This window comes from Camelus bactrianus, chromosome 4 (genome assembly GCF_048773025.1).
Source record: "Camelus bactrianus isolate YW-2024 breed Bactrian camel chromosome 4, ASM4877302v1, whole genome shotgun sequence".
Lineage (NCBI taxonomy): Eukaryota > Metazoa > Chordata > Mammalia > Artiodactyla > Camelidae > Camelus > Camelus bactrianus.
The window spans coordinates 74,359,646-74,382,674 of record NC_133542.1 but is presented as its reverse complement, the minus strand read 5'-3'; the positions used below and the strand labels follow the sequence as shown (position 1 = coordinate 74,382,674).

Here is a 23,029-nt window from a genome sequence, read left to right as displayed (position 1 = left end):
GTTCGCCGCAGCGTTGTTTGTGGTTATCAGCCATGCAAACGGGCTGAGTTGCCAGTAGTGGGGTGTTGGTCACATGGGGATGGGGCACCTATCCCACTGAATACAGTGTCATCGCAGGAGAAGATGTGGTTTTGGGATATTTATCAGCGTGAAAAGATGTTCACATTCTGTCAACACATCATAAGAGCATGTTAGTACAAGAACCATGGTGCCGATTTTTTTAAAGCCCCATATTTGTTTATGTTTTGCATAGAAAGGGGCTCGGGATAGAAAGTGTTGCCAGCAGTGGTGGTTTGTTTTGAGCAGTAGGATGTTAAATTTTCTTCCTTTGACTTGAAATATAATTTTGGTACAGTTAAATATATGGTTTTTATCATTTTGAAGTATTTTTAAAAATCAGGTTTTAAAAAATTACCCTGGAGGGAAGGTTGGCTGTTCTTCAGCCTCCACGCCTCTCGTAGGAGAAGTATTGGAATAAATTCTGAGTTGGGGGCCCTGAGTGCAGTGACCTGTGACCTCTGGCCCTCACCACTCCCTGCTCTTGATATTGGCTGTTTCTGGAGGGTCCTGTCCCCCACCCCCGGCCTCGCCCTGTTGTCTTACGGAAACGTGCTGCCCTCAGAGCCCCGCCTTTGCCACAGCCAGAGGGGTCTAGTCCTGTGGAACCCAATTCTTCCTCTTTCTTGGCAAAGCCTCTCTGTGCCTAAAAATAGTTACAGGAGCGGTAGGAAACTGGGAGAGTCATGAGCGCCTAAGCCTCCCCGCTGGAATCGGACTCGGAGTTGTAAGGCCCTGTTTCTCCTTGTTTCTGTAGGAAAGAACGGCAGTGTTTCAAGAATTCTCACGTTCCAAAACGGGCGTCCTTCTCTGCACGGTATGTATGGTGCTGCGCTCCATGGGAGGGTTGAAGATTTGTGTGACCGTGGTGGGCATTTTTTGTCTCCCAACAGCGATGTGCCTTGTGGCTGGCCCCACGGGGAGCGGAAACCCCGGGGGTTGCTCGGTGTGGCTGGTCTCTTTACCCGCCTGGTTTGTCACCTGACTGCCACGGAGAGCCGGCTGCCGCCGTGCAGAAGACTTGGCGATTTGCTCACTAATAGTGGCAGCTGTTGGTCTGAAAACGTGTGAATCTCGGCGATTTCTGTCCACCAGAAACTTGTAAATTACAGCTATCGGGAGTAATTAGAGCTGAGAAAGCCTTTCCGTGGCAGAATCACGCTACCTGCCTCCGCTCAGCTTTTTCTTAAAGGAAAATAGCTGGGCTTGGACAAACTTTACTCACTATTGTCTGAAACTGTCGTTCGGCCTGCAGTTCTCAGGGCTAGTTCCCTCGGCCTCAGGCTTCGCGGGCTTGGGTAGCTCCCTCCTCCAGCGCTGCTTGGACCTTTCCCATGCATGCCTCTTGTGCTCTTTTGAAATTGAAAACTCACACCTTCAACGTTCCTGCTTCTCTGGGGACTCACTTCCCCCGAGTTGCTGCTCCCTCCTAAGATTAAAGTGCCTTCACTATTTGTGCCATGTCGGAAGAAGTAACTCAGTCCCCAGCTGGTTATTTGAGAAACCCCTGTGTATTTGGTAATGAAATTGCACTATAAATTTAGGAATCCCACGAACACGCGCTGGGTAGGAACAAAGACGTGAGCCATTTGAATGCCTGTCTGGGCCTCACTTATTGCGATGACTCTTTAAGGAACTGTCACTCCAGACTGCTTTCTTTCCAAGTTGAGAGCCTGTGAGTGAGTGCAGCTTGGGTGTCTCTGAGCATCTGCAGGACGGCCGCCCAGCCACCTCCTGATCAGACTGTGCCGATCCTCATGTGCATGCGCGCGTTTGCAAACGGACAGCGGTTCTGCCAACCCTCATCATTCACATCTGAGGACAGACCCCTGGAATGCTTGCCTCCTCAGGAGCTCTGAGTCGACCAGGTAGCCCTTCCCTAGTCAGAGGCTTGTGTTTGCTTTAAAACTTCAAATGCCAGGTCGAAAGTGACAGTGAGTCCGGGTAACCTGCTTAATGAAGAAATCTGCAGAATCCCACAGCCAGTGACACTCCTGGAGCCTGACCCCTTCCTGTCTCCTCTGTCCCCCTCTCCCTCTTGCTCCCTGTCCTTCAGCCAAACAGGCCCCTCTGGCAGCTCCTTGAAGGTGCTATTCTTGGATTTTCTGGTTTTGGGGTCTTGGACCATGAGTTCCCGCTGCCTGGGACACCCCACCATGACTTAGACTCACCCCTTCTTATGTCTCAGCTTCAGTTTCTTTCTTTCAGGAAACAGAAGCCTGGGTTCTTCCCCACGAGGCACCCCTTGTGCATCCTGTATTTCTTTATAACACTCGTCACCAGGGGTCTAGGGTCTTCCCACCAGGCCATGAGCTGGTGAGCTGAGGGACTCATGCAGTCCCGTCCCAGTGTCGGCCCAGAGCAGGCCTGCAGTAGGCTCTCGGTGTTTGTGGGTTAAATGGGGGGATGGCTGGGGCCCAAGAAACTCGGTGTTAGGAACCACTGATGTATGTCTTTTTCTGAAGACTGAGAGAGGCTGAGATGAATACATTTGCTTGTTGGGAGCGAGTTCACGTTTTTGCATGTACGGGGTTATCTGAAGAGTGACTGTATCGAAACAGAAGGCACTAGGAACCTGGGTGTTGGAGTTTGGATTAGGGTCGGAACAAAATGTTTCATTGTTGACCCTTAAGATGCTGAATTTACCCCTGGTGGGAAATGGTCGAGTCTCCTGGTGTGTAAGTGCCGCCGCGTATTGCAGACACGGGTGAGCCTTCTGTCTCAAAGAAAGCTCCAGCTATTTGAAGTGCCATGTTTTGTTTTGTTGTTTTGGTGTTTTTAGCAGCTTTACAGAAGAAAAGTTCCTTCTTCTGAAATGTAATTCTCAGTGGGGTCAAAAGCACAGGAGGACTTCCCTTGTTCTGCCTGGCTGATACCTGCAGGGAGGTGATGTCAGCTTGGCGAAGAGCACCGCTGACTTGGCAGAGCGCAGACCCCGTGCCCCTGCCCTTGCTGGTCCCGGGTACCCCATGACAAGCAAGCTCTCACTGGCCGCAGTCCGGTTTCTCTAAACCCCTCGGTGCACGTTCACCTGCTGGTCCAGGTCACATCCAGGGGGCCGAGCCTCTGCTGGTCTCAACTCTTCTTTGTGCTGCTTGAAGATATTATTGGAAAAGACTGGGTGGGCGCTCATGTCCCTCCATTTCTGGAAGCGAGCCCAGGCTCCCCAGTGATGAGTTCTTCCTTCCCTTTCGGAGTCCCTTCTATTTCTGCCCTGACTGTCTGCCTCAGCCTGACACTTCAGGCGTCTGAGACCCGCTGGCTGTAATAGCTGGCGCTGGGGTCGGGGAAGTATTGTCACTTTGCGTCTTTTTCAGCAGCCTGTTGCTTGCCAGGCTCTGCAAGCTCTCCAGGAACCTCCTTAGTGTTAATGAGCAGTGGGGCCGCGTTCGGACAGGCAGATGGAGGACCTGCTTTTTCTGGAAAGGGGGGATCATGTTGTTAATTGTTGTGCGGGGATTTTCCCCCTTTGTTCCGGAGCTTCTGCCATTTTGATTTATCATCCCAAGATCCTTTTAACAAGACCAGGAGACCAAATGCCTTGTGTGAGAAGTTGGGAGTGTGGTGTGATCACAGAAAGCTTACAACTATGCTGTTTCCTTTACTTCTAGAAAGTCCCTCCTCCAGCCCCATTTTCTTCCTCCTTTGTATCTTTTCTGTCATAAGGAAAGCTAAGTGTGCGTGTGCGTGTGTGTGCATGCGTGTGTGTGCGTGGGGGGGGGGCGTTTCCTTTCATCTTTTTTTTTAGTTGAAGTACCATCAGTTACAGCATGTCAGTTTCTGGTGCACAGCACTATGCCCCTCCCAGTCATGCACATACATACATATACCTTTCATCTTAATTATAAACATCTTAAAAGCAAAGGCCTTTTTAATTTCATGCAATCTTTTGGGACCTGCTACATGACTGTATACTGTGAGTTCTCGGTAAATGTGAGACCGTGGTGTCATGGATCTGGGCAGAGGTAAAAAGGCAGTTGGGCAGGAGAGACCAGTTTGTGAAGAGAAGTCTTTACACATTTGAAATGTAATTTTGTGTCCTCTAGAAAATTAGGTCTAAGAAGAAGCCAGGTTCAAAGCCCATTTTCCCAAATGGAATTAAGAAATCCAAAGCATCAGATGCAGGAGGTTGGATTATCTACAAAATACTTCCCCCTGCTTGTGAAGCACTCACCCCAAGCCAAAGGGTTTTAAAACCATCATTACGTTGACTGGTTGGTAAAGAGAAACCGCGCTCCGTGACTGGAATATGGTGTTTCCAGGGTCCCTCTGGTTTCAGGCTGATGCATGGCCCTCCCTGGCTGTCCCGGGGTAGACGAGCGCAAGAGCCTTTCCCCAGCAAGGAGAGGCACGGTGGGCCCCCCCGCGTCCGCCGGCCGAGTGCGCGTTGGAGTGTGTTGTGGTTGCCCAGCGCGTGATCTTTCAGAAGACACCTGACGCGCTGTGCTACTTCCCTCCGCCTCTCTCTCTCTCTCTCTTTTTTTTTTTTTTGTGCTTGAAGCACGCTGCTATGTCTGTGCGGTTCTTAATTTCCTCTCCTCCCGGGGACTTTGCAGCATGCCAGGAGGCTGGGAGACAAAGGAGTGAGGCTGTGAGGGTCACAGAAATGCAGCTCGCCACCCGAAAGAAAGTGTCGGCTTTCTTGGTGTTCCCAGGGGTATGCGTTTTTAGGCGAAGTTTATCTTTTTCCACTTTAAGTTCGTTCGTGTTCATGGCAAGATCATTTGGAGATTGTTGGCTGTTTACCCGGTTACGCTAACTCATGTTGCCAGTTTTTGGCGGCTCCAGCCAAGATCTCGCGCCTCTGACAGCTTCTGCCCTCTCTCCTCCCTCCTCTGATCACACAACCCAATCTGTCACCCGGCCGGCGGGGGCCTGTGCCCCGCTGATGGCCGCCCACACACGGCAGTAATGACTTCTGGCAGGCCGGGAAGGCGGCAGAGGCGCATTTGCTGCGTCCCTCGCTCAGAGAGCCGCAGGCCCCCTCTCCCTGTTAGTAAAAGCACTTTGTGAGGTTCTTGGGTAAATAAATGAGTCATTTTAATCCAACTGACAGGCTGGCACCTGAGCAAGCTGCCTTCCATCTGTACCCCTCGGTCTCATGGAGGCGGCCAATTGTCAGGCCCACGGCCCTCAAGGCCTCACTGTGGAGTGTCTTTCAGAACTGACTTTAGCGGTTCTTTCGTCCTAATTAGGTTAAAGGGATGTGGTTGGGTTGAATCTAAGTTCTGAGAGTGGGCAGAGAACCGAAGGCTTTGCCGCGTCTTCTACAGGCTGCGGTTTCCTGTGGATCTGGTGCCGTGGCTGCAGCGTCCGCGATGACGGAGCGCTCCCTGGCCTCTCCGTGGTCCTCGGCCTGCGGGGCGAGTGGGCTGTGGTAGGGGAGAGGCTTCTAAATCCCTGCCTCACTGCTTCTGTACCGGTTCATGAGGGATCGGAACGCTCGGGTTTGTAATTCTCAAGACACTTTTCACACACACTGTCTCCTTTGATCTTCACAGCAACTTGGCGAGATAAGTAAGTTACAGCTGTTTTATAGGTGGACACGCTGAGGCCCAGAGAGCCGAGCTGACCTGCCCATTGGACAGTGCTGATGTGATGCTGGAGCTTGGTTCTCTCTGTTCCTGCACCAGGAAGACGATTCCCCTCCCATCCTCAGCGTAGCCGCCTCGGCCGGGACTGGGCAGGGGCACTTACGGAAGCAGCTGGGTTGAGTCCGAGCCGTGGCTGGTTGGCTGTGGTGAGGTTCCCCGCCCCGACACGAGGAGTCGTGGAGACGGGAAGGTGTCTCAGCCAGGGGTCCTGAGCTCAGTCGCCCAAGTGGGAAAGAGAACCTTGAACAGTCCCAATGGGAGGCAGCTGCCATTCTCCCTGGCTTACCATGTCAGCGTGTTTGTACTCAGAGCGAGTTTCATGAACATCATATACTGTTTTAGCATTTTCTTGGTGTTTCTTAGTTGAATTTACTAAACTGATGAGCATTAAATTTTTTACGAAGCTTGTCTGTAAAGCTCAGACAGCCCATTGTCTTCATGCATCTCCCACTGCAGAGCACTTAAATAAAATAAATCATTTCTTAACAAGAGCTGAGCAGATTTAAGAACCCGTCAGCTTCTCTGAAGACAGTGACGGTGGTTAGCGGAGAACGCGGTTCCCGCTCCCTGAGAGAGCATTCTACATCGTGTTCCCAAAGCATCGGCTCTGGAACGTCAGCCTTCTGCTCTCAGGGCCCTTGGGAGCTGTCTGAAAGCACTTCTGGGTGGTTGACACACTTTTAGTGCATGAAACTTCCACTTAACACTTAAAAATGAAGCCTCTAGCCACCGTGCAAAGGAGACCAGCGGATCCCAGGTGTGATTCAGTCAGGGCAAAGGCAGACAAAGCCCTACCTGCCTGTGGTGGTCCTTCTGGCTGAGGTGGACGATGGGGGACAGCATTTGCCTCGGGTTCTGCCTCCGTCCCTGGAGGATAAGCACCAATTGTTTTAATGTGCTTCTTGCAGAACTTTGCATGGGATTTTTTTAAAAAAACACCTTAAATACATATAAATCCTCAGTGACACATAAAAGTGAGTGGGGGGAACTGTTCTTCACAGAAGAATGCCAGTTATACAATGGAACGAATGAGAGACTTGGAAAGCCACCATTCTGTAGCCATTGGGACACAGACAGGCAGCATCAGAGGCTGCTAAAACCACTGGGCCAAAGGTTCTGGGAAACAGTCTCCAAGTTTCATTCCTAGCTTACTCGTTAATCACAAAGGAGAAAGGTACCTTCACGACAGAGAGAGATGGTGGGGGCCACCTGCTCCAGTGACAGCACATAGTGTCACCAGGACAGGACAGACCGCCCTCAGTGTCCCCTGGTGTCACGTGCTGGGAGGTACCCCCCACCCTGATGTCTCTGCCAGAATTCTCCACCTGAATTTTACCAGGAGGAAACAATTAGAAAAATCCAGTTTCTGGGCTGTTCCTCAAGACACCTGGACTCTTCAAAAAATGATGCTTATCAAAAAAAAAGTCAGTGTTAAGGGCCGGGATACTGTCTACTCTAGGTTAGGGATGTCTGGGGGATATTAAAAAAAAAAGTAGAGTGCATGATCTGTGCTTCAGTCCTGAGTTAGGAAAGAAAAATCATCTTAGGTACAACTGGAGAATTTGAATGTGGACGTATTATTAGAAAATAAGATTATTTAACAGTAAATTTCTTAGGTGTGGCAGTGGTGCCGTGATTATGTAGAACAAAGTCTTTTTATGTAGGAGATACGTGCTAAAGTGTATAGCGGTAAAATGTCACAATAGTTGCCACTTACTTCCAATGGTTGAGAAAACCCTGTGCGTATAGAGAACAAAAGCGGGCGTGCCCACGTTTCGCGGGTGGTGCGTCCACATGACGGATGTACGAGTGCTCATTATACTATCCTTCCAACTTTTCTGTACATTTATATTTTTCTAAATAAAAAGTTGGGGGGAAATAATATGCATTCATTGTTAAGAGAAAAACAAAGCAAACAGCACAGGAGAACGTAAGGGAGAAAAGCAGAAATCACCCCAGGTCCCTCTCCTTCGAGGTAACCAGAGTTGACAGCTTCGGTGACCCTCCTTCCAGGTGTTGGTTCTCAGTTTATCTGTCGATCCGTCTGTCCATTTCCTTTATCCATCTGTCTACTGCATGTCTTTTCTTTTTGTCACTCTTTTTTTCCCCTGGATTTTTTTGGTGGAAGAACGACCATTTGCCCCTTAGAAGGCCCCACGGTCTGGATTTGGCTAATTGTGTCCTCACGGTGGTGGTTAGCCTGCTCCTGTCTCCCCGTATCTCCTCTGCACTAGCAGGTCTGGACACTTGTTTAGATTCCAGTTCAAGGATTTTGTTTTTGTTTTGGCAAGAATATGTCATGGGTGATACTGCACTCGGGACTTCCTGTCACGTGACAGCTGTCATCTTTTTAGTTGTTCTAAGACACGGTCCCAGGGTCCGAATGATAAAGGTCCATTAAAGGAAGTCCACCTTCCGTCCTTGTCCCCTCCCCTCCATTCTCTTCTTTTCCCAGTAGGTCACTATTTTTAGAGGCTTTGGGTTTTTCCCTCCATTATTTCTTTTTGAACTAAGAGCAGTTGTGTTTTTAATTTCCCCCATTTCCTACACATAAGCAGACTCTTCACACTCAAAATATACCCTAGATGTTCCCCCATGTCAGTACATCGGCCCATCTTCGTTCCTTTGGTAACTGTGTGAACTCGATTACACCGAGTCAGTATTGCCTTGTGTTACTCAGCCGGTCTCCTGCTAGACGCTGGGGTTTTTACCAGACGTACAACCGTAAATGGTACCGAAATGAATAGCCTTGTGCACGTGTCATTTTAAATTTTTGCCAGTGTCTCTTTGGAATGGATTCCTAGAAGGGAGATTGCTCTGGGTCAAAGGGCAAATGCCTGTGTGATTTTGCTGGATATTTCCAAATTCGACACCGTCGGGATCTGTATTTTGCATTCCCACCAACAGCGTGTGAGGGACAGCATCTTTTTTGATGGTGGAGCGGTGTAATATAATACAGTCTTGGAGAAGTAAAGCAGACCTGGATTTGAGACCTATTTCTATTTCTTAGCTGTGTGTCCCTGGACAAGTTACTCAGTCTCTCTGAACCTTGGTTTCTTCTCTGTCAAATGGGAGTAATAGTTGTTTGAGGGGTTATTTCAAAAAAGATAATGCAGGTGAAATGCTCTGCCCAGCGTCTGGTGCGTAGTGAGTGCTCAGTGCACTTTGGCTGCGGAGATTCTTGGTGTGACTTGTACTTGAAGGCGAATGTCAACTGTACATTTATTGCTGAAGACTGAAAATCCCCATTTTCTGGTCTCTCTGCCAGACCGGCCAGAAAGCAGACAGCAGTCTCTGTTCCGTAGATAGTGACCAGCTGAAAAGAAAGAAGTACCTCCAGTGCTTTTATACTTCTGGTCTGCGTGGCTCAGTCTTCGGCTTGTGTTCTGGCTCAGCTGTCAGCAGGGGCGAGGCACCCCTCGCTCCTTCCTGCTCTCTCAGGCTAATCAGCCAGTCCTCAGAACTCTGCAGCGCACCTCCACGACGGAACACCTTGGGGCGATCTTCCAGAAGCCCACGTCAAAGCACGTCGTTGTTGGGTGTGGCTGGTAGAGTGGGCTGGGGACAGCGACCTGTGAATGCGTTCACCATAAAGTAGGTTTTCAGATAAAATGGAAAGTACGCCGTGACTGTTCAGAACGCTTCCATGGCGCAGCTGATGGCGACTTACTGCGGTTCTCGGGCTAAAGTGCGGATTTCGTTCTTTTGGGCAAGTGGGCTGGGAGGTTCTGTAGAACTTGCCCCGAAATTGGACTTTTCCCCACAGATGGACTTCAGTGGGTTCCTGAAGTTGTGTGCAAACGTGTGCTCGCAAGTCCGTGCACGTTAGTGGGGGCTGAGCCCTCGTGGTTTGCATTAGATCCTCAGAGCCGTGAGCCAAGAAAGGTTGAGGTGCTCAGTCCTAAGCCATATTCTTTTCTGTTTTGAAGGATGTTGCCGCTCGGGGCTTGGATCTCCCTCAAGTCACGTGGATTGTTCAGGTAATTTTTTTTCCTTTTTTCTTGGTTAAGGGATGAGCTTGAGGCAGGAGTATATATGATTGTGAGTAGCTGTATTGGCTTTAAGCAGGACAATTATTATGACCCTCTTGGGTGTTGCCCTGGTAACCAGGCAGCAACCAGTCTTACCTGCACAGTTCTGACATCTTGCCTCAACCCAGCCCACCTAACTGCTGCAGTACAACCTCCATTCTGCAGTCGTGGGAGGGAGGGGCAGGCTCCCCTGCTCCCAGACTGATGCCTGTCACACACAAAGTTTCAGCCAGCTGAAACTAACGGGAATTACCTGGGCCCCTGGGCGGCCTCGTCGCGTCCAGAAGGAGACGGCTCGGCTGTCCTGAGAGCTGTGACCATGCACGTTGACCTGCAGGGGCAATTAAGTCCCTGACAGCATCTTATACAGACCTCTCGCCGTAGACGCTTTGCTGGAGGGTACAGGTGTTAGCGCTGGAGTCTAGTGGCCTTAGTTTTGTTTTTTCTTTTCGTTAGTCTGCGGGACTGGTATTTTTAAGCCCTTCTGTGTGGGGGCCAGGGGGCAGGTGCCCTGTTTACGTAAGTCATGGTTTATTCACATTTTAGTGGGATTGCATGCCTGTCACTAGCTAGGAAATCTGCTCTGCTCACACAGATGATCACTCTGCGACTAGAGGCATTGTGTCCTCTTTCCTGCTGGCCGCGGCACAAATTAAAAATAGGGAGGCAAGGATCAGTTTATTGTGCGGGAGGCCAGACACACAAAATCGATCATTTACAGCCGGCTTAGAGTCGTGGGTAATGGTCAGTTTAATGTGCCTGGCCCTCTGATCTTGGCCCTCTAATCATTGATTCATGTAGCAACAAAGAAAAAAAGGGAAGAGTGAATAGTTGGTCAGTTAGCTTTAATGATGGCGGCGTGATCACCACAGAGAACGCCTGTTCTCAGTTCTTAAGTTTGCTCTTTTCCCGAGTCAGGAGTACTGCCCGTGGGAGCGGAAGCACGAATGGGGCCTGCCTCTCAGCTGCCCTGCAGCTCTGCTCCGTTGGGGCGATAGGGACCTGATCCTGAGGGCCCAGGAGCAGAGGGAACCTCCAGTGTCCTCTGTGGCCTCACCCCTGCTCTGCTCGTCTACCGAGGAAGTAGGCCAAGGTCATGCGGTCATCCCGCAGCAGCCCCCCCGCCCGCCTGCATTTTCACCTTGCAGTCACCTCCATGAAAAGATGCAAATGGGAAAATGAAGAGACCTGTGGAGAAGTAAAATTAACAGGGAGATACTGGGACGAGAAGATGGCTCGTCTCTCTGAAACTTGGCCACTGTTCACATTCGCATGTCAGAGCCTTGTTATTTCCAATGAAGCCAGGAGTTTCGGGGTTGAGAGACTTCACCTCGTGATTGTGTTAGGGTAACCATAGCACCCGGGTTTAATTTTCGGGCTACCTGGAGGCAGGTGAGGGGTGTTGCACTTTCAATTAATGGCAGTCCCTTGATCTGCGAATGCCTTCATTCTTGTTACCCTTTTTAGTACAACGCTCCGGCTTCACCTGCTGAATACATCCACCGGATTGGGAGAACGGCCCGGATTGGCTGCCGTGGGAGCAGCCTGCTCATTTTGGCTCCTTCGGAGGCAGAATATGTCAACTCGTTGGCTTCTCACAAAATCAAGTGAGTCAGAAACCTGAATGCGGCTTCAGCTGATCTCACCTAATTAACTTTCTGTCGCTTTCTACAGTGGATGGGCCTTGTAAGCTGACGGAGAGCCATTAACCCTTGTGATCCCCAAATGAGTCCCAGAATAGCCAGTGGCAAAAACTAAAACCCTTCACAGCTTCAGCACATGACAGCCTTCGCTGCGTTGTGCGCTCGCTGAGCGGCCTGTTGCACGTCGTTCTCCTTTAAGGCAGAGGTCTGGATTTCATTTCTCTGACGTGTGTGCACCGCCCTCACCGCCAGCTTCCTGAAGAGCTTTTTTATTCACAGGTTTTGTTTCTTGCCATTAATTAACACCTTGGACCTTTAAAGTTGATGTGTCTTTGAAAAAAAATAGTACTCTTGATTCATCACTCGGCTCCCCCTTCCCCAGGAAAAGAAACCGAGGAAAGAAATTGTTAAGAGCAGTCGAGGTAGGCCCCGTGAGTTTGGGGCCAAGGCTCCCCCTGCCATCTTGTGTGAGCCCCCACTGTGCCCGGATCGTGGACTCGGCAGCCTGGAGCCTCCCTGATCTCACCCAGAAAAGGCCAAGAGAGCAGCCCTCCACCTAGCCAGGGGGAGTTAGGGCGAAAGGGCCTCGGAGAGGAATTTGTTTTGTCACATTTTCCGTAAACTCTCCAGCGCCTGAAATGACAAACTTCTAAAACTGGGCTTCTGAAGGCACACAGTTTTTCACACCAATGTATGTTCACGATTTTCTTCTGCTCAGACAGAGTGCAGTGATGCACAGAGTGCCTTTGAAGGCCAGGGCAAGCCACGTGTGTGGCAGGCTGGTGGGCGTGGACCCACACCGGGCACCGAGGCGGCCACAGCCACTCGGGGGCATCTCAGAAGCCACGCAGTGACGCCGGTGCCCAGCCTGGCTCGGTGGGAGGCTCTCGTTTCTTGGTGCGCAGCCTGTGTTTTATGGAAAGCATCCCATGTAACCACAGGGCTCTTCCCCCTGAAGCACAGAGCTGGGAGAAGCGTGGTCTCCTCCATCGGAACCGAAGGGCCCAGGCCGAAGGCATGCGGACCTGGTCTAGGGGAGCCTCGGGACGAAGCGCTGGCCACCCGCTGGGAGAGCTGGGCGTGGCCGCAGCGCCCAGCATCCCACCCCGCAGGCCCTCCCTCTCGCCCTAGTCAGACTTGCCAGCACTCTCCGCACTCTTTCCGGGTTGCTGGCGTGGCCGTTTACGGGCTGCGGCTTCCTCAGAAAGTGCTTCACACCCTGCTGCCTTGGGGGAGGCGCGGGCCCAGTCCCGATGGCTCTGGTGAGAATGTCAACAGGAGGGTGGTTTAGGTGTTCCTCTCACTTAACTGTCTCATCTTGATACAGTTTGTCGGTTGAAAGGGTGGTTTTTACCTGTTTTGGGAAGACGCGCGTCTGCTACCTTCCTTGTGAGGGAAACCTCTTGTCGATCCATCCGTCCATCACTCTTCATCCCCAGCTGGCTTCTGGGTTCCCTGGGGCCGGAGGCTGCTTCACACTGCTCTCTGTGGCCCTTTCTGAGTTAGGCCGGCACCGGATCAGGCCGCTTTGCTCCAGAAATCCAGGGGGTTGAGATGAAACCCCTTGGTGTAGCCCATTCTCACAGCCTGGGAGCCCTTCTCCCTCCGTCCTGGGAACTTGCGTACCGTGGAAGGCGTTGTCAGAGCGGTGCGCTGTTGTCCCGTGTAGAAAGTGCTCGCTGCGCCTCAGCAGACGCCCTCTCACCCCACGGCGCCTCCTCCTTCTGCTCTAGACCCGCAAGTTCACGTCCTCCCCGCCCCTCCCGTCAGCAGCCCTCTGGTTGGTCTGTGCTTGTTCCCTGCGTGTGATCTTGGAGAAACAGGCACTCACAGTCGTGAAGTCACACGGTGACTGTGCAACCCAGAGTCGGCAGCAGGCGTGCCGCTGCCACTTGGTGTTCTCACAGTCTTTCTCTGTGATGGCAGGTTCAGACGTAAGCCGCAGACTGAACAAGGCGAATCAATCACTAGCACCAACACGAACCATTCGTGAGCTGGGTGTGCTTCACAGGTGTGAAAAGGACGGTCATCCTTTGTGATGGCTCGTCTGAGGAAGAGCCAGCGGCATCCGTGAGAAAGCTGACAGCGTGTTCCCCTTCAGGCGAGAACGCAGTGCAGGCAGGGACCTGGGCTCGGACGGGAAGCTCAGGAAGGTGAAGACAGGGGAGCCCCGCGGGGGAGAGATCTGGGCCTTGCGTGCGCAGGGCGGCGTGGGAACGCTCACTTCAGGGGCGAAGGGTTCTGTAGGGGTCCCGCCTCGCCAGTTCCTCTGCTGAGTGTTCGCCCATTGAAGTGCCTGGGCCTGACAGGCTGCCTCGTGGGCGAGGTGGGAACCCGAGTGACGATCAGAAGCCGATCACTGCGTCGTTGCCTCAGCTTGCACTTCCTGGTTTCTGTTAGCGGAAGTCAGGGCAGCATGTTGGGGATCTATACGCAGACGGTTTCTTTGACTTCATGCAAAATAATTAAATCTAATAACTAATTACACAGTGTGCCATGGAAAGAGGCAGACTTGATGATTTTGGGAATCCAAAATGTGCACGTCTAAATATCCTAAAAGGGTGGCAGGAGGTGGAGGGAGGGAAACGTGTGTATGTTTGGTGCCTAAGAACCTGAGAGCCAGGTGGTGGGACGCCGGGATGGCTGATAAATTACTGGGAAGATTCGGGAAGGCAGGCGAGGCTCTCGGCAGCAGGGCCGTCACAGCAAATTGCCGCCTGCCCTCCTATGCCCAGCGGCCTGGAACTCACCCTGACAATTTAATTTAGCAGAAGGGGCAGGAGACAGGTGCCCTGGGCCGTGGCCGCCTCCTTCTAAATGCTCAGAACTTTGTTTCTGCGTCCTTTTGACTGCTTTGTATTTGCCAACTTCTTAAGTTTTCCTCACTTCTCCTTTAAATGCATTTCCAATGAACGTCATCATTGGTTTATTAAAATGTAAATGATTCATCAAAATGTGTGTTTCTTAGATCAGGCATAAGACAGTTCCTTGAATTTATTTATCTGTCTCTTCTAGTAAGGTGGGGTGGTTCAGATGTGCTGATAGAACCACGAATCAGCAGAGTAGATGTGCTTTGTTCCTCAGATGCAATGATTTCTTAGACGAGGAGGAAGACCCTTTTAAACTGTCACTCAGTTCATTCTCAGCTCCTGTTCACTAAGGTCAGCGGTCCCCAACATTGTCATGGGGACACCCGCAGCGCACGAGCCACGCCCTGGCTGGGGTGCCGGCCGTCCAGGGCGCTTGAGGAATCCGCGCCTTTCTCCAGCGTGTAATTCTGTGTATCCCGGGCTGTGAACGGCATCATCCTTCCTTTCTTTCTCCTGACTTCAGGATTTGACCCCAAGTTCTTACGTTTCTTTTACTTTTGTATTCCCCACCCCACCTTTTTTTTTCCTTAAGGGAAAAAAGGACGATAGAGTCAAGTCAGCAAGACAAAGGAAAAGACAGGACGGGGCTACGATTTTTACCTCCCTTCAGATTTCCAGGCCTAAATAAGAGGCAAATTCGATAGCCATAACGTTTCTCTCCCACATGAAAAATAGATTTTCCTGTAAAAGCATGCGTGTCTCCCCCCCAGCCCCTACCTCTCGGGGTGAACACCGCCTTCTCCGGGTGACTCTTCCTGCTGTGAAAAGACTTCACGTACCCACAGGGCTGGGAGCTGGCAGCGGAGAAAGAGCTGGGCGAGGGGTGGGGGCCGCGGGCCTTGAGGGCCGCGGTGACGCGTTTCAGGTGAATCGCTGCCGGAGGTGTGGCGTGTTCATTCAGAGCTTTGTCAGAGTAACCTTCGGGGGACCCGGGGAGAGTTGTCTTCTCCCACGGAGGAGGTTGCCACTCAAGTTTTAATTTACCGTTACGTTAAGAAAAAGAGACATGCAAGAAAATCATTTATCTTTTTATGACCTGCTTTTCTCCCCCGGAGCACCTCATTCCCTTGTTCCTGTCTCCCTGGGATGTGTGTTTCCGCAGCGTCTGTTCCTTCGTGGGTCTTTAAAACTTGAGTCTGCTGCGAGCCCTCCCACGTGGAGGGCTGCGGGCTTGCTGAGCAGGAGGGGACGGGGAGGCTGTCCAGACGCCACTGCTAGGCAGGGTGGGTTGTTCTGTTCTGGTTCCCGATGGTTTCTGTTGCCAGGTGAAGCCTGAGTTCTGGTGTCAGCCATGTGCCCAGAGCCCTGGATTCGTCGGAGACAGGAAGTGAAGTCTCTTCCGGGTAGATTAGGAGGGAGCTCCGGTGCATCGACGTAGTCGGTCACCTGTTTACTGTCACTCAGGTGTTCGCCCCCACAGTTAAGGGTCCTTTGCCATCTCCTTTCTTTTACTAAGTATGAAACTAAAGGGGCAGTCCAAAATGTTTTCTAGTTTGTCATTTTCTGCCCAAGTCAAGGGAGTGTGTCATGTCAATAAGCAGACCCATGTATTTAGTATTCAGGATTTATTGAGAAATAGTGCGATGATTCCTATAAAGGGAATTCTAAACGTAGCCTGCTTCAGTTTATCAGGGAGGAAGGAGACAGTAGGGAGTGTTACCCCACCCGTCCCTCTAATATCACAGAGGTCCCCTCCTTCCAGATTCTTGAACGTCTAGAAAATACCCGCTTTCGCGGGACCCTGTGTGGCTCCAGCTTTACGTGGAACCAGCCCGAGAGGCCGGTTCTGTGCGTCAAGATTCCGGACGTTTTTGAAAGAATGAAAAGTCGACCTTGATATACCTTTCCTTTTACAGCGTTTCTGAGATAAAGATGGAAGATATCCTGTCTGTTCTGACCAAGGATGATTGTTTTAAAAGGAGCCGACGTGGAAACCAGGTGAGTTTTGTGTTTTAGTGTGCTTGCTGCTAACAGACGTGACTCAGTTCCTGACTTGGGGCCATAGAGATCCTGTGTGGGGGGCAGTTGTTTTTAAGGATCATGAACATTAGATGAGGCCAAATAGTTTTTCTTTTTTTCTTTTTCTTTTTTAAGTGGAGGTACTGGAGATTGAACCCAGGACCTCGTGCGTGCTAAGCACGAGCTGTTCCCACCCGCCTTGGTCAAATCTTGATTGTGTTTTTTCTCTATTTGCTCTGGATGTGTTTGCTGGTCTCATCCAGTTAATGGGCTGTAGTCCATTCTGGAAGTGTGCCAGGCAGCAGCAGGCCTCCCAGAAAGGAAGTCTCATCCCAGAAAGAGTTTGGAGGCAGTGTTCCACCCTCATCCCTGGTGGTCCCTCTCCAGATTACCAACAGGGCCCATCCACCCAGGGCAGCATGGAAAAGGGAAATATCTCTGGATCTCCTTTCAGACACACTCAGTTCATCCATTTTTTAACGTGTGCTGTACACAGAGGAAGAGTAAAGTTGAGATCATTAAGAAGAAAAATGTTTATTATCCACACAGTTCCATATGGAGGTCCTGAGCCGTCGCAGACAGCCCAGAGCATCCTTTCCTGCTTCTTTTTTGAGGTTCCCCCGTCTAGGAATCACTTCCTACCCCACTGTAACAGGTTACTCGGTAGATCGCGTGTACTTGTGTGTGTGTGTGTAATTTTGTCCATGAAACTTTAATTTGGGTATTTTACATTTGCTTTCTTATGCCTGAGGATAGACTGGAAAATCAGGGCCAAATAGATCAAGTTTAAGAGTTTCTTTTACACGTTAGTGTGTCTCTTTATTTGGATCGATACTCTCCCCGAGGCAAGGACTCACTTTGACTGACCCTGACTTAAGTTCTCTTGCTCTGGAGGGTACCTAAGGAAACTTACGTAAGGAAGTCAGAGGAAGTAATCACAGTGTCTGGTACCCAGCGTGTGTCCTGGACCTGGGACTGTGCTAAGCTCGTTATACGCTTGGTCCCACTTAATCCTCTTGGCAGCCCTGTGAGGTAGATGTTACCCTCCCACTTTACAGATGAGGAAACTGAGGCTTGGAGAGTTGAGGGAACATTCACAAGGGCACATTAATGACCACTGGCCCTCCTGGGGTGTGAGAGCAGGCATTCTAAGTTCAAAGCACGTGTCCTCCACTGTGTACCAGCCCGCCTCCCTTAGTAGTAATTAGACCAAGAAGATGGAACTAAGTTGCTTATTAAATGAGGTAACATCAGCCATTCTCATAGAGGTGAAATTTGGTCAGTAAATGGTACCGCAGCAAAGGTCCCCATGAATAAGAAACGTGATTTAAGACTCAGTTGATCATATTATTTTAAGTGACACTGCGTCGCAAAGCATCCCGACCACACTAGGCTTTGGACCATCCTGTATTCATAGTTTGTTGTCAAGGGACCTCACCAGAAACTAGACACTCATTGGTCTTGGCGTGCTTTTCTGTTCCTCTGACTGCAAATTCTAGTTAGGGTGGGTTTTTTGTTTGTTTGTTTATTTTTAATTTTCAGATGATCCCACAGCTGTTTAATTTTCACTGTGAGGCAGCTTTGTGGGGTAAGCGGGGGTGCCTGGGGAACAGCCGGGGGGCAGTGCAGCTGGATGGTCAGGAGTGTGGCCTTGGGTCCCATTCCTAGTCTCCCCAGCTGCGTGGCTTTGGGCCGGGACTGCACCCTCCTAAGCCTCGGTTTCTCCACGTGTAGAAGTGAGGCGACATTAGTATTCTTCTCAGAGGAGGTTGCAGGGGTTATGTAGGAAGTAGCCTGGAAGTCCAGGCACAGATAGCAGAGGGTGTTTTCATTATGAGTGTTATTACTGTTGTCACGTCAGTTAGTAGCAGGTGTGGAAGCAAAGCCCAGACTCGGTGACACAAAGCCTCGTCCCTTGTTCTGCTGATTCACCCCACGTGGAAAACTAGCATCTGCCTGCCCTCCCGAAATAAGAGCAGGCAGGACCGTTGCAAAACAAGGCCGGAAAGGTCTGGTCGGATCTAGTCTTTACGACCTGTTTCCGCGACGGGCCCTGGGGTGGGTGTTTACCCCGAGCACAGGTCGGCTCTCTCTGGGGCTCTAATGGTCGCTGCATCTGCACGTGTCCAGGGCAGCAGGGGCGGCGCGGGGGCCCTGCTGAAGGGCGTGCCCCCCGAGTGGGAGCAGAGCAGCTGCCCCCCCCCGCCCTTTCAGGGCCGGGCCATGGCCGTCTTTTGAGCCTCTGCCCCTCCGTGGCCTGGCTGCGCCAGTTTCTCCCCTGAGGCCAGCCTCGAGGACCACTGGGCTGGAGGGGCTGGGAGGAGGCCGTGGGTGAGAGCTGGGCCCGAGGCAGGCACGCGGGCATGGGTTCGAGTCCTTGTCCCTCAGCTGGTCGTCCTGCAGCTGGGGGCTTCCAGTCCTCCCCAGCCTCAGTTACCCGTCTGTGGGGTGAGGCCCACCCCAATGCCCGCTGCTGGGAGGTCTCAATAAGACGGGGCACAGAGTGCCCTGCACGCTGCTGGGTTGCGCAAGCTCACCTCAGCCCTGGCTCTGCCTTGGTGGGTAGGAACGAGTGGAATGTTTCGATGGTCTTATGGCTTGGTGATCGCTGTTTTCAAAAAGAAAAAGTGCTAGGCAAGATCGAGCTTTCACCGACACCAAACGAACTGGTTACCTTAGAAAACTTAGCTAATCATAGCAGGCTCGCGTCCGTGAGCAGCACTTGTTTGATCAGCTTTAACTCAGAGGACAGAGGAAAACTAAACTGAATTGACAACATTGCTATCACGTAGACGTCCAGCCAGAGAGCTAGCTCTGTGTGTGACTCACGTGACCAGTAAAGAGAGACCAGAAAAGAGAACCAAGTAAATGCTGGATGCAACTTTTAATTCTGTTTTACATAAAAAGACAGCGTGTCTTAACTGGCATTCTCGGTTTGGACAGTTCCCTGGAGCAGACACACCAGTGCCGGGCGGAGCAGTGTGGCCTCAGCAGACAGGCCTGCTGCACACACGGCCAGACAGAGCCCTCATTAGGGTGCCCCTCTTCCCCAGCTTGGTTCGAGTCCATTGTAAACGTCCCTCTGGCGCATGTGTTTTTGGGTTTCTGTGAACAGAAAGAAAGCGAGCGAAGCATCTGTAAAATGTATATTTCATATTTAGGTGGATAAAATATATATAGCTACGCCTGGGTGTGTGAATGTTCACCTACCTACAAAGAGAATAAATTCCATCTTTGAGCTTGACTGGGAAGCGCTCGGAAGGTTCTAGGGACCGTAGGGGTAAAACTCAGCTTGGCAATAAAGTGATTAAAACAAAATCTTTCCATTTAGTTTAAAAACACCTTAGAAGTTGGCAAGATCAAGACACGTGCTTCAAAAAAAAAAAAAAAAAAGCCACCCTCCACCGACCGCTGCTCCCACCCAAAACTTTTACAGCACAGATAATCCAGCCCGCCCACCGTAAACTTGTCTGTTGCCTCTTGGTCTGCATGAATTTTCCTTCTTCACAGGGTAGGCACACATCCAGACACGTTCCCCTAAGTGTGCTTTTGTCCTATGAAATATGCCTGTAAGCTTATCCTAACCACACACTCACCAGTGTGGCAAGATACTAAAGCAAGACCTCTAGCCCTTTGCTCAGTGCTTTTTGATTATCTGTCCCCTCCAAGGTCAGCAGGGTCTTACTGACAAAGGGTTCTGAGTGCGTATAGACCTTTTGGACCTCGTGGTCCATTAGTTGCAGGTGAGCATCTCTAAGCAGCCCTAAGTCTGCGTCGTTGAGGGTGGGAGGGCCAGTCCTGCGGGGCAGCCGTGGGCCCTGCGGGTCTGACCCACTGTCGTTACGGGAGCGTCTGACCTGTCTGGGGCTGAGCTGGTGGTGCATGACTCTGCCCCCTCTGGCTTCAGTTTAATTTACACTGTCCTCCCCCAAAGACAACTGAGAAATACCTCAGTCATTCTCAAGAGGGGCAATTTTAAAATAGCGTATTTCTGGAAACGAGGGGCGGGCAGGGGGTGAGACCAGCTTTCTCCTAAGTACACTGTGTTTTCTGCCGTCAACTTTTTCTTACATTTCTCTAAAACTGACCTCATCATTTCAAAGGTGTGAACCTAGTCTCATCGCCTTTTTTCCTACAGATTTCACTTGTATACACACTCACATTATCTATATATGTGTAATTTTTTTCTTTTTCCTTTTTTTTTTATGGTTGGGAAGAAAAGATGCCTCATTTTGAAACCTAAAGGGGGGAATAAGAAAAGCCCTTTGTAATATATTGCCATATTATCACTAAATCCCCTGACAGTTGTGACACAGAAGCAAGTCACCTGTCACTTAAGCTTGAGGTCTCTTTAATTTTCTCCTGGAATTCGCACCAGGCTGTCTTTAATTTGAGGCCTTTATTGGAATTCTGAAACCTCTCTGCCTCCCTGGCGCTCAGATCTATTCTGAGAGCTGTTACAGAATGTATACAATAGCCAGCAGAAGGATTCGAGAGGACTGGGGCTCTGTTTGTTTAACACTCTAGAGGGATTTTTGTGCTTATTTGGTCCTGGCTGCCGGCTTTCAATATCGCTTTGACAACCATTCTGCCCTTCTCATTAATTTTAAACAGTTAAAACACAGGAAAAAGAGGAAAAAGTTTTCATTATTAAAGTGCTTTACTTTTTAATAACAGAGGATTCTGTCCGCCAGGGGAAAGGGCATCCTTGCTAATTTCACATTCATATTAAAAAAAAAAAAAACACGCAAGGAAGGTGACAGTTGTGCTGCTGAGGTGGCTTAACGAAAGAGGGCAGCAAAAAAAAAAAGTTTGCATTTCACGTCAGTTAAGGGGGTAGAAAAATAATCCTCGTTAACGACAACAGCAAATGTCCACTTTCGTAACACAGCTCCTGAGTGACTTTTCTCTTGACATTTGAATGCATAAAACCCTTAGGGGGACCATGTACTGTGAAACCGGCTAGACTGTCATCAACCAAACAGGTAGCAGGAATGATTTGACTAAACTAAGAACATCTTCAGGTTGTTAAGTCTCTATCAATCCGGAGACCGATGTCGCTCAGAGGGGGCTTTTTCTCTCCTCCTTCCTTTGTTCTTCCCCCAGCAGCTTTCAGCGCAGGAGAGACCCCGAGCCCGGCTGGGGCACGGTCACCCAGGCCCGGGCATGCACACCCTGTCCCCCGCAGGGGATAAAAGAAGAGCAAGCTGGCCCTCCCACTGGCTTTTTCCTGGTGACCTACGTGGTCTGGGGGTGCGGATAGAGCTTAATAGCACCGTTCATGGAATGGGCACCTTTGGGGAGACACAGTCACCAGACCAGGCGGGAGCGTCTGAGTTCTTCTCGGCCTCAGTTTCACGCCCAGCAGGAAGCCTTCCGGTTTGTTTTAAGACACAGGAAACACAAAGCCCTTGTTTTCAGAGGGACGTGGAGAGAGGAGGCTCTTCTCTGAGGTTGCAGAAGGATGAGAAAAAAATGAGCCTTTGTTTTATGCCCATTTTCCATCTGTAGAGGGTCCTTCAGGGCCTACAGATGTTTCCTTTTACCGGGGGGCCGTTGGCTGCAGAGCTACATGCTGTCTTCCTCGCGTGTGGTTTGCTGCGAGATCCCACTCACTCCCCCACAGGTCCCTGGGGGCTCAGCACAGCGGTCTGGGCCGAAAGCCCGGGTCTGAAACACGAAGTCTGAGTGTCCTAGGGCCGGGGACACGTGCTCTGCAGCTCCAGGACAGGCCGTAGGCAGGTCGCTGTGGGAGGCCGTTCAGCAGGAGTGGTCAGTGTTCCGTCGATGAGTACAAGGCAGGGGAGGGGATTTAAGGCCAGAGTAGAACATGGAAGATTCATTTGAAAACCGCTTATGTGCAGTGATGTTCTAAACACCTGAGCTGGACCTGGACAATTCCAGCGTCTCCAGTGGACTTTTTTTTTTGAACCTGAGTGCTATGAGGCCAGGAAGAAAAGTAGGTAAATAAGTAAATAAATAAAGAGGCCTGGTCCGCTCCCTCGCAAAGCCACCCTCGTCTTTGCTCGACTTTAACATCTTCATAGCCCTCTCTTTCTCCCTAGTAATATTGAAAGGATTACCCTTGTTGGCCCCTAGGTGGTTACTGTGTGATTTTACTGTTATTAAATCTATTATAAACTGCTTCATTATTCCTGACTCTGACTCTGTCTCCTTTAATCCTTCCATCACCCTCCCAGAAATCCCACGCCGTTGGCCCCCAGGAAATCCGAGAGCGAGCCACAGTCTTGCAGACGGTATTTGAAGATTACGTGCACTCCAGCGAGAGGACGGTCTCCGGGGCCAAGAAAGGTCGGTCAGTTTCTTAGGTGATGGTGGGTGGGGAACCCAGCAGAGCCTCAGCCCCAGCTCCACCCGCTTGGCCCCCGGACAAGCTGAGAGGCCAAGCAGGCGTCTCTGCTCCCTGGCAAAAGCCTTCAATCTCCCTAATTCTGCAGGGTTTGGAAGCAGGCACGGAAGGCTTTAAAGTGATATTAAATGTTAATTTCATCCTTCCCCGTGTTTTGCACAAATGAGGCTTTATCTTGGCTTACATCAGGACTCGAGCTTTGACCCAGCAGCTTGGATCTGAGGGATCCATTTTTCTCTTTCTTTGAAAACTGCAAGGAAGAGACATGACATGTCGGTGGAAAGAGCTGTAGAGATGGAAATTAGAGGTGAAGGTAAGGGCTGGAAATATTAGACCTAAGCAGTTCCTGTTTGAAAGTACAAAGAAAAATGAGAAAGAACAGTGCAGAGGAAGGACTGTAGACCATGAACCCAATTCCAAGGAAATCTGCCAGAGAGTTAGGTATTAATTTAATGTTCAGGCCCTTTATAGGATTAATTGGCTCCTGGGATCACCAGGCATTAGG

At 50.6% G+C, this 23,029-nt stretch overlaps 1 protein-coding gene across 3 annotated transcripts in view; it reads left to right on the top strand.

Moving 5' to 3' along the window:
• DDX31 (DEAD-box helicase 31) overlaps nucleotides 1–23,029 on the top strand; it is a 67,171-nt gene that overhangs the window by 23,039 nt on the left and 21,103 nt on the right. For 2 of the 3 annotated variants that reach the window (XM_074362458.1, XM_074362459.1), the window contains exons 14-18: nucleotides 815–874; nucleotides 9,581–9,631; nucleotides 11,150–11,289; nucleotides 16,052–16,133; nucleotides 22,355–22,466. In XM_074362458.1, coding sequence (XP_074218559.1) covers nucleotides 815–874; nucleotides 9,581–9,631; nucleotides 11,150–11,289; nucleotides 16,052–16,133; nucleotides 22,355–22,466 — 445 coding nt within the window. The remainder of the gene's footprint in view (nucleotides 1–814; nucleotides 875–9,580; nucleotides 9,632–11,149; nucleotides 11,290–16,051; nucleotides 16,134–22,354; nucleotides 22,467–23,029) is intronic. The other variant, XM_074362462.1, reaches the window with a different exon arrangement.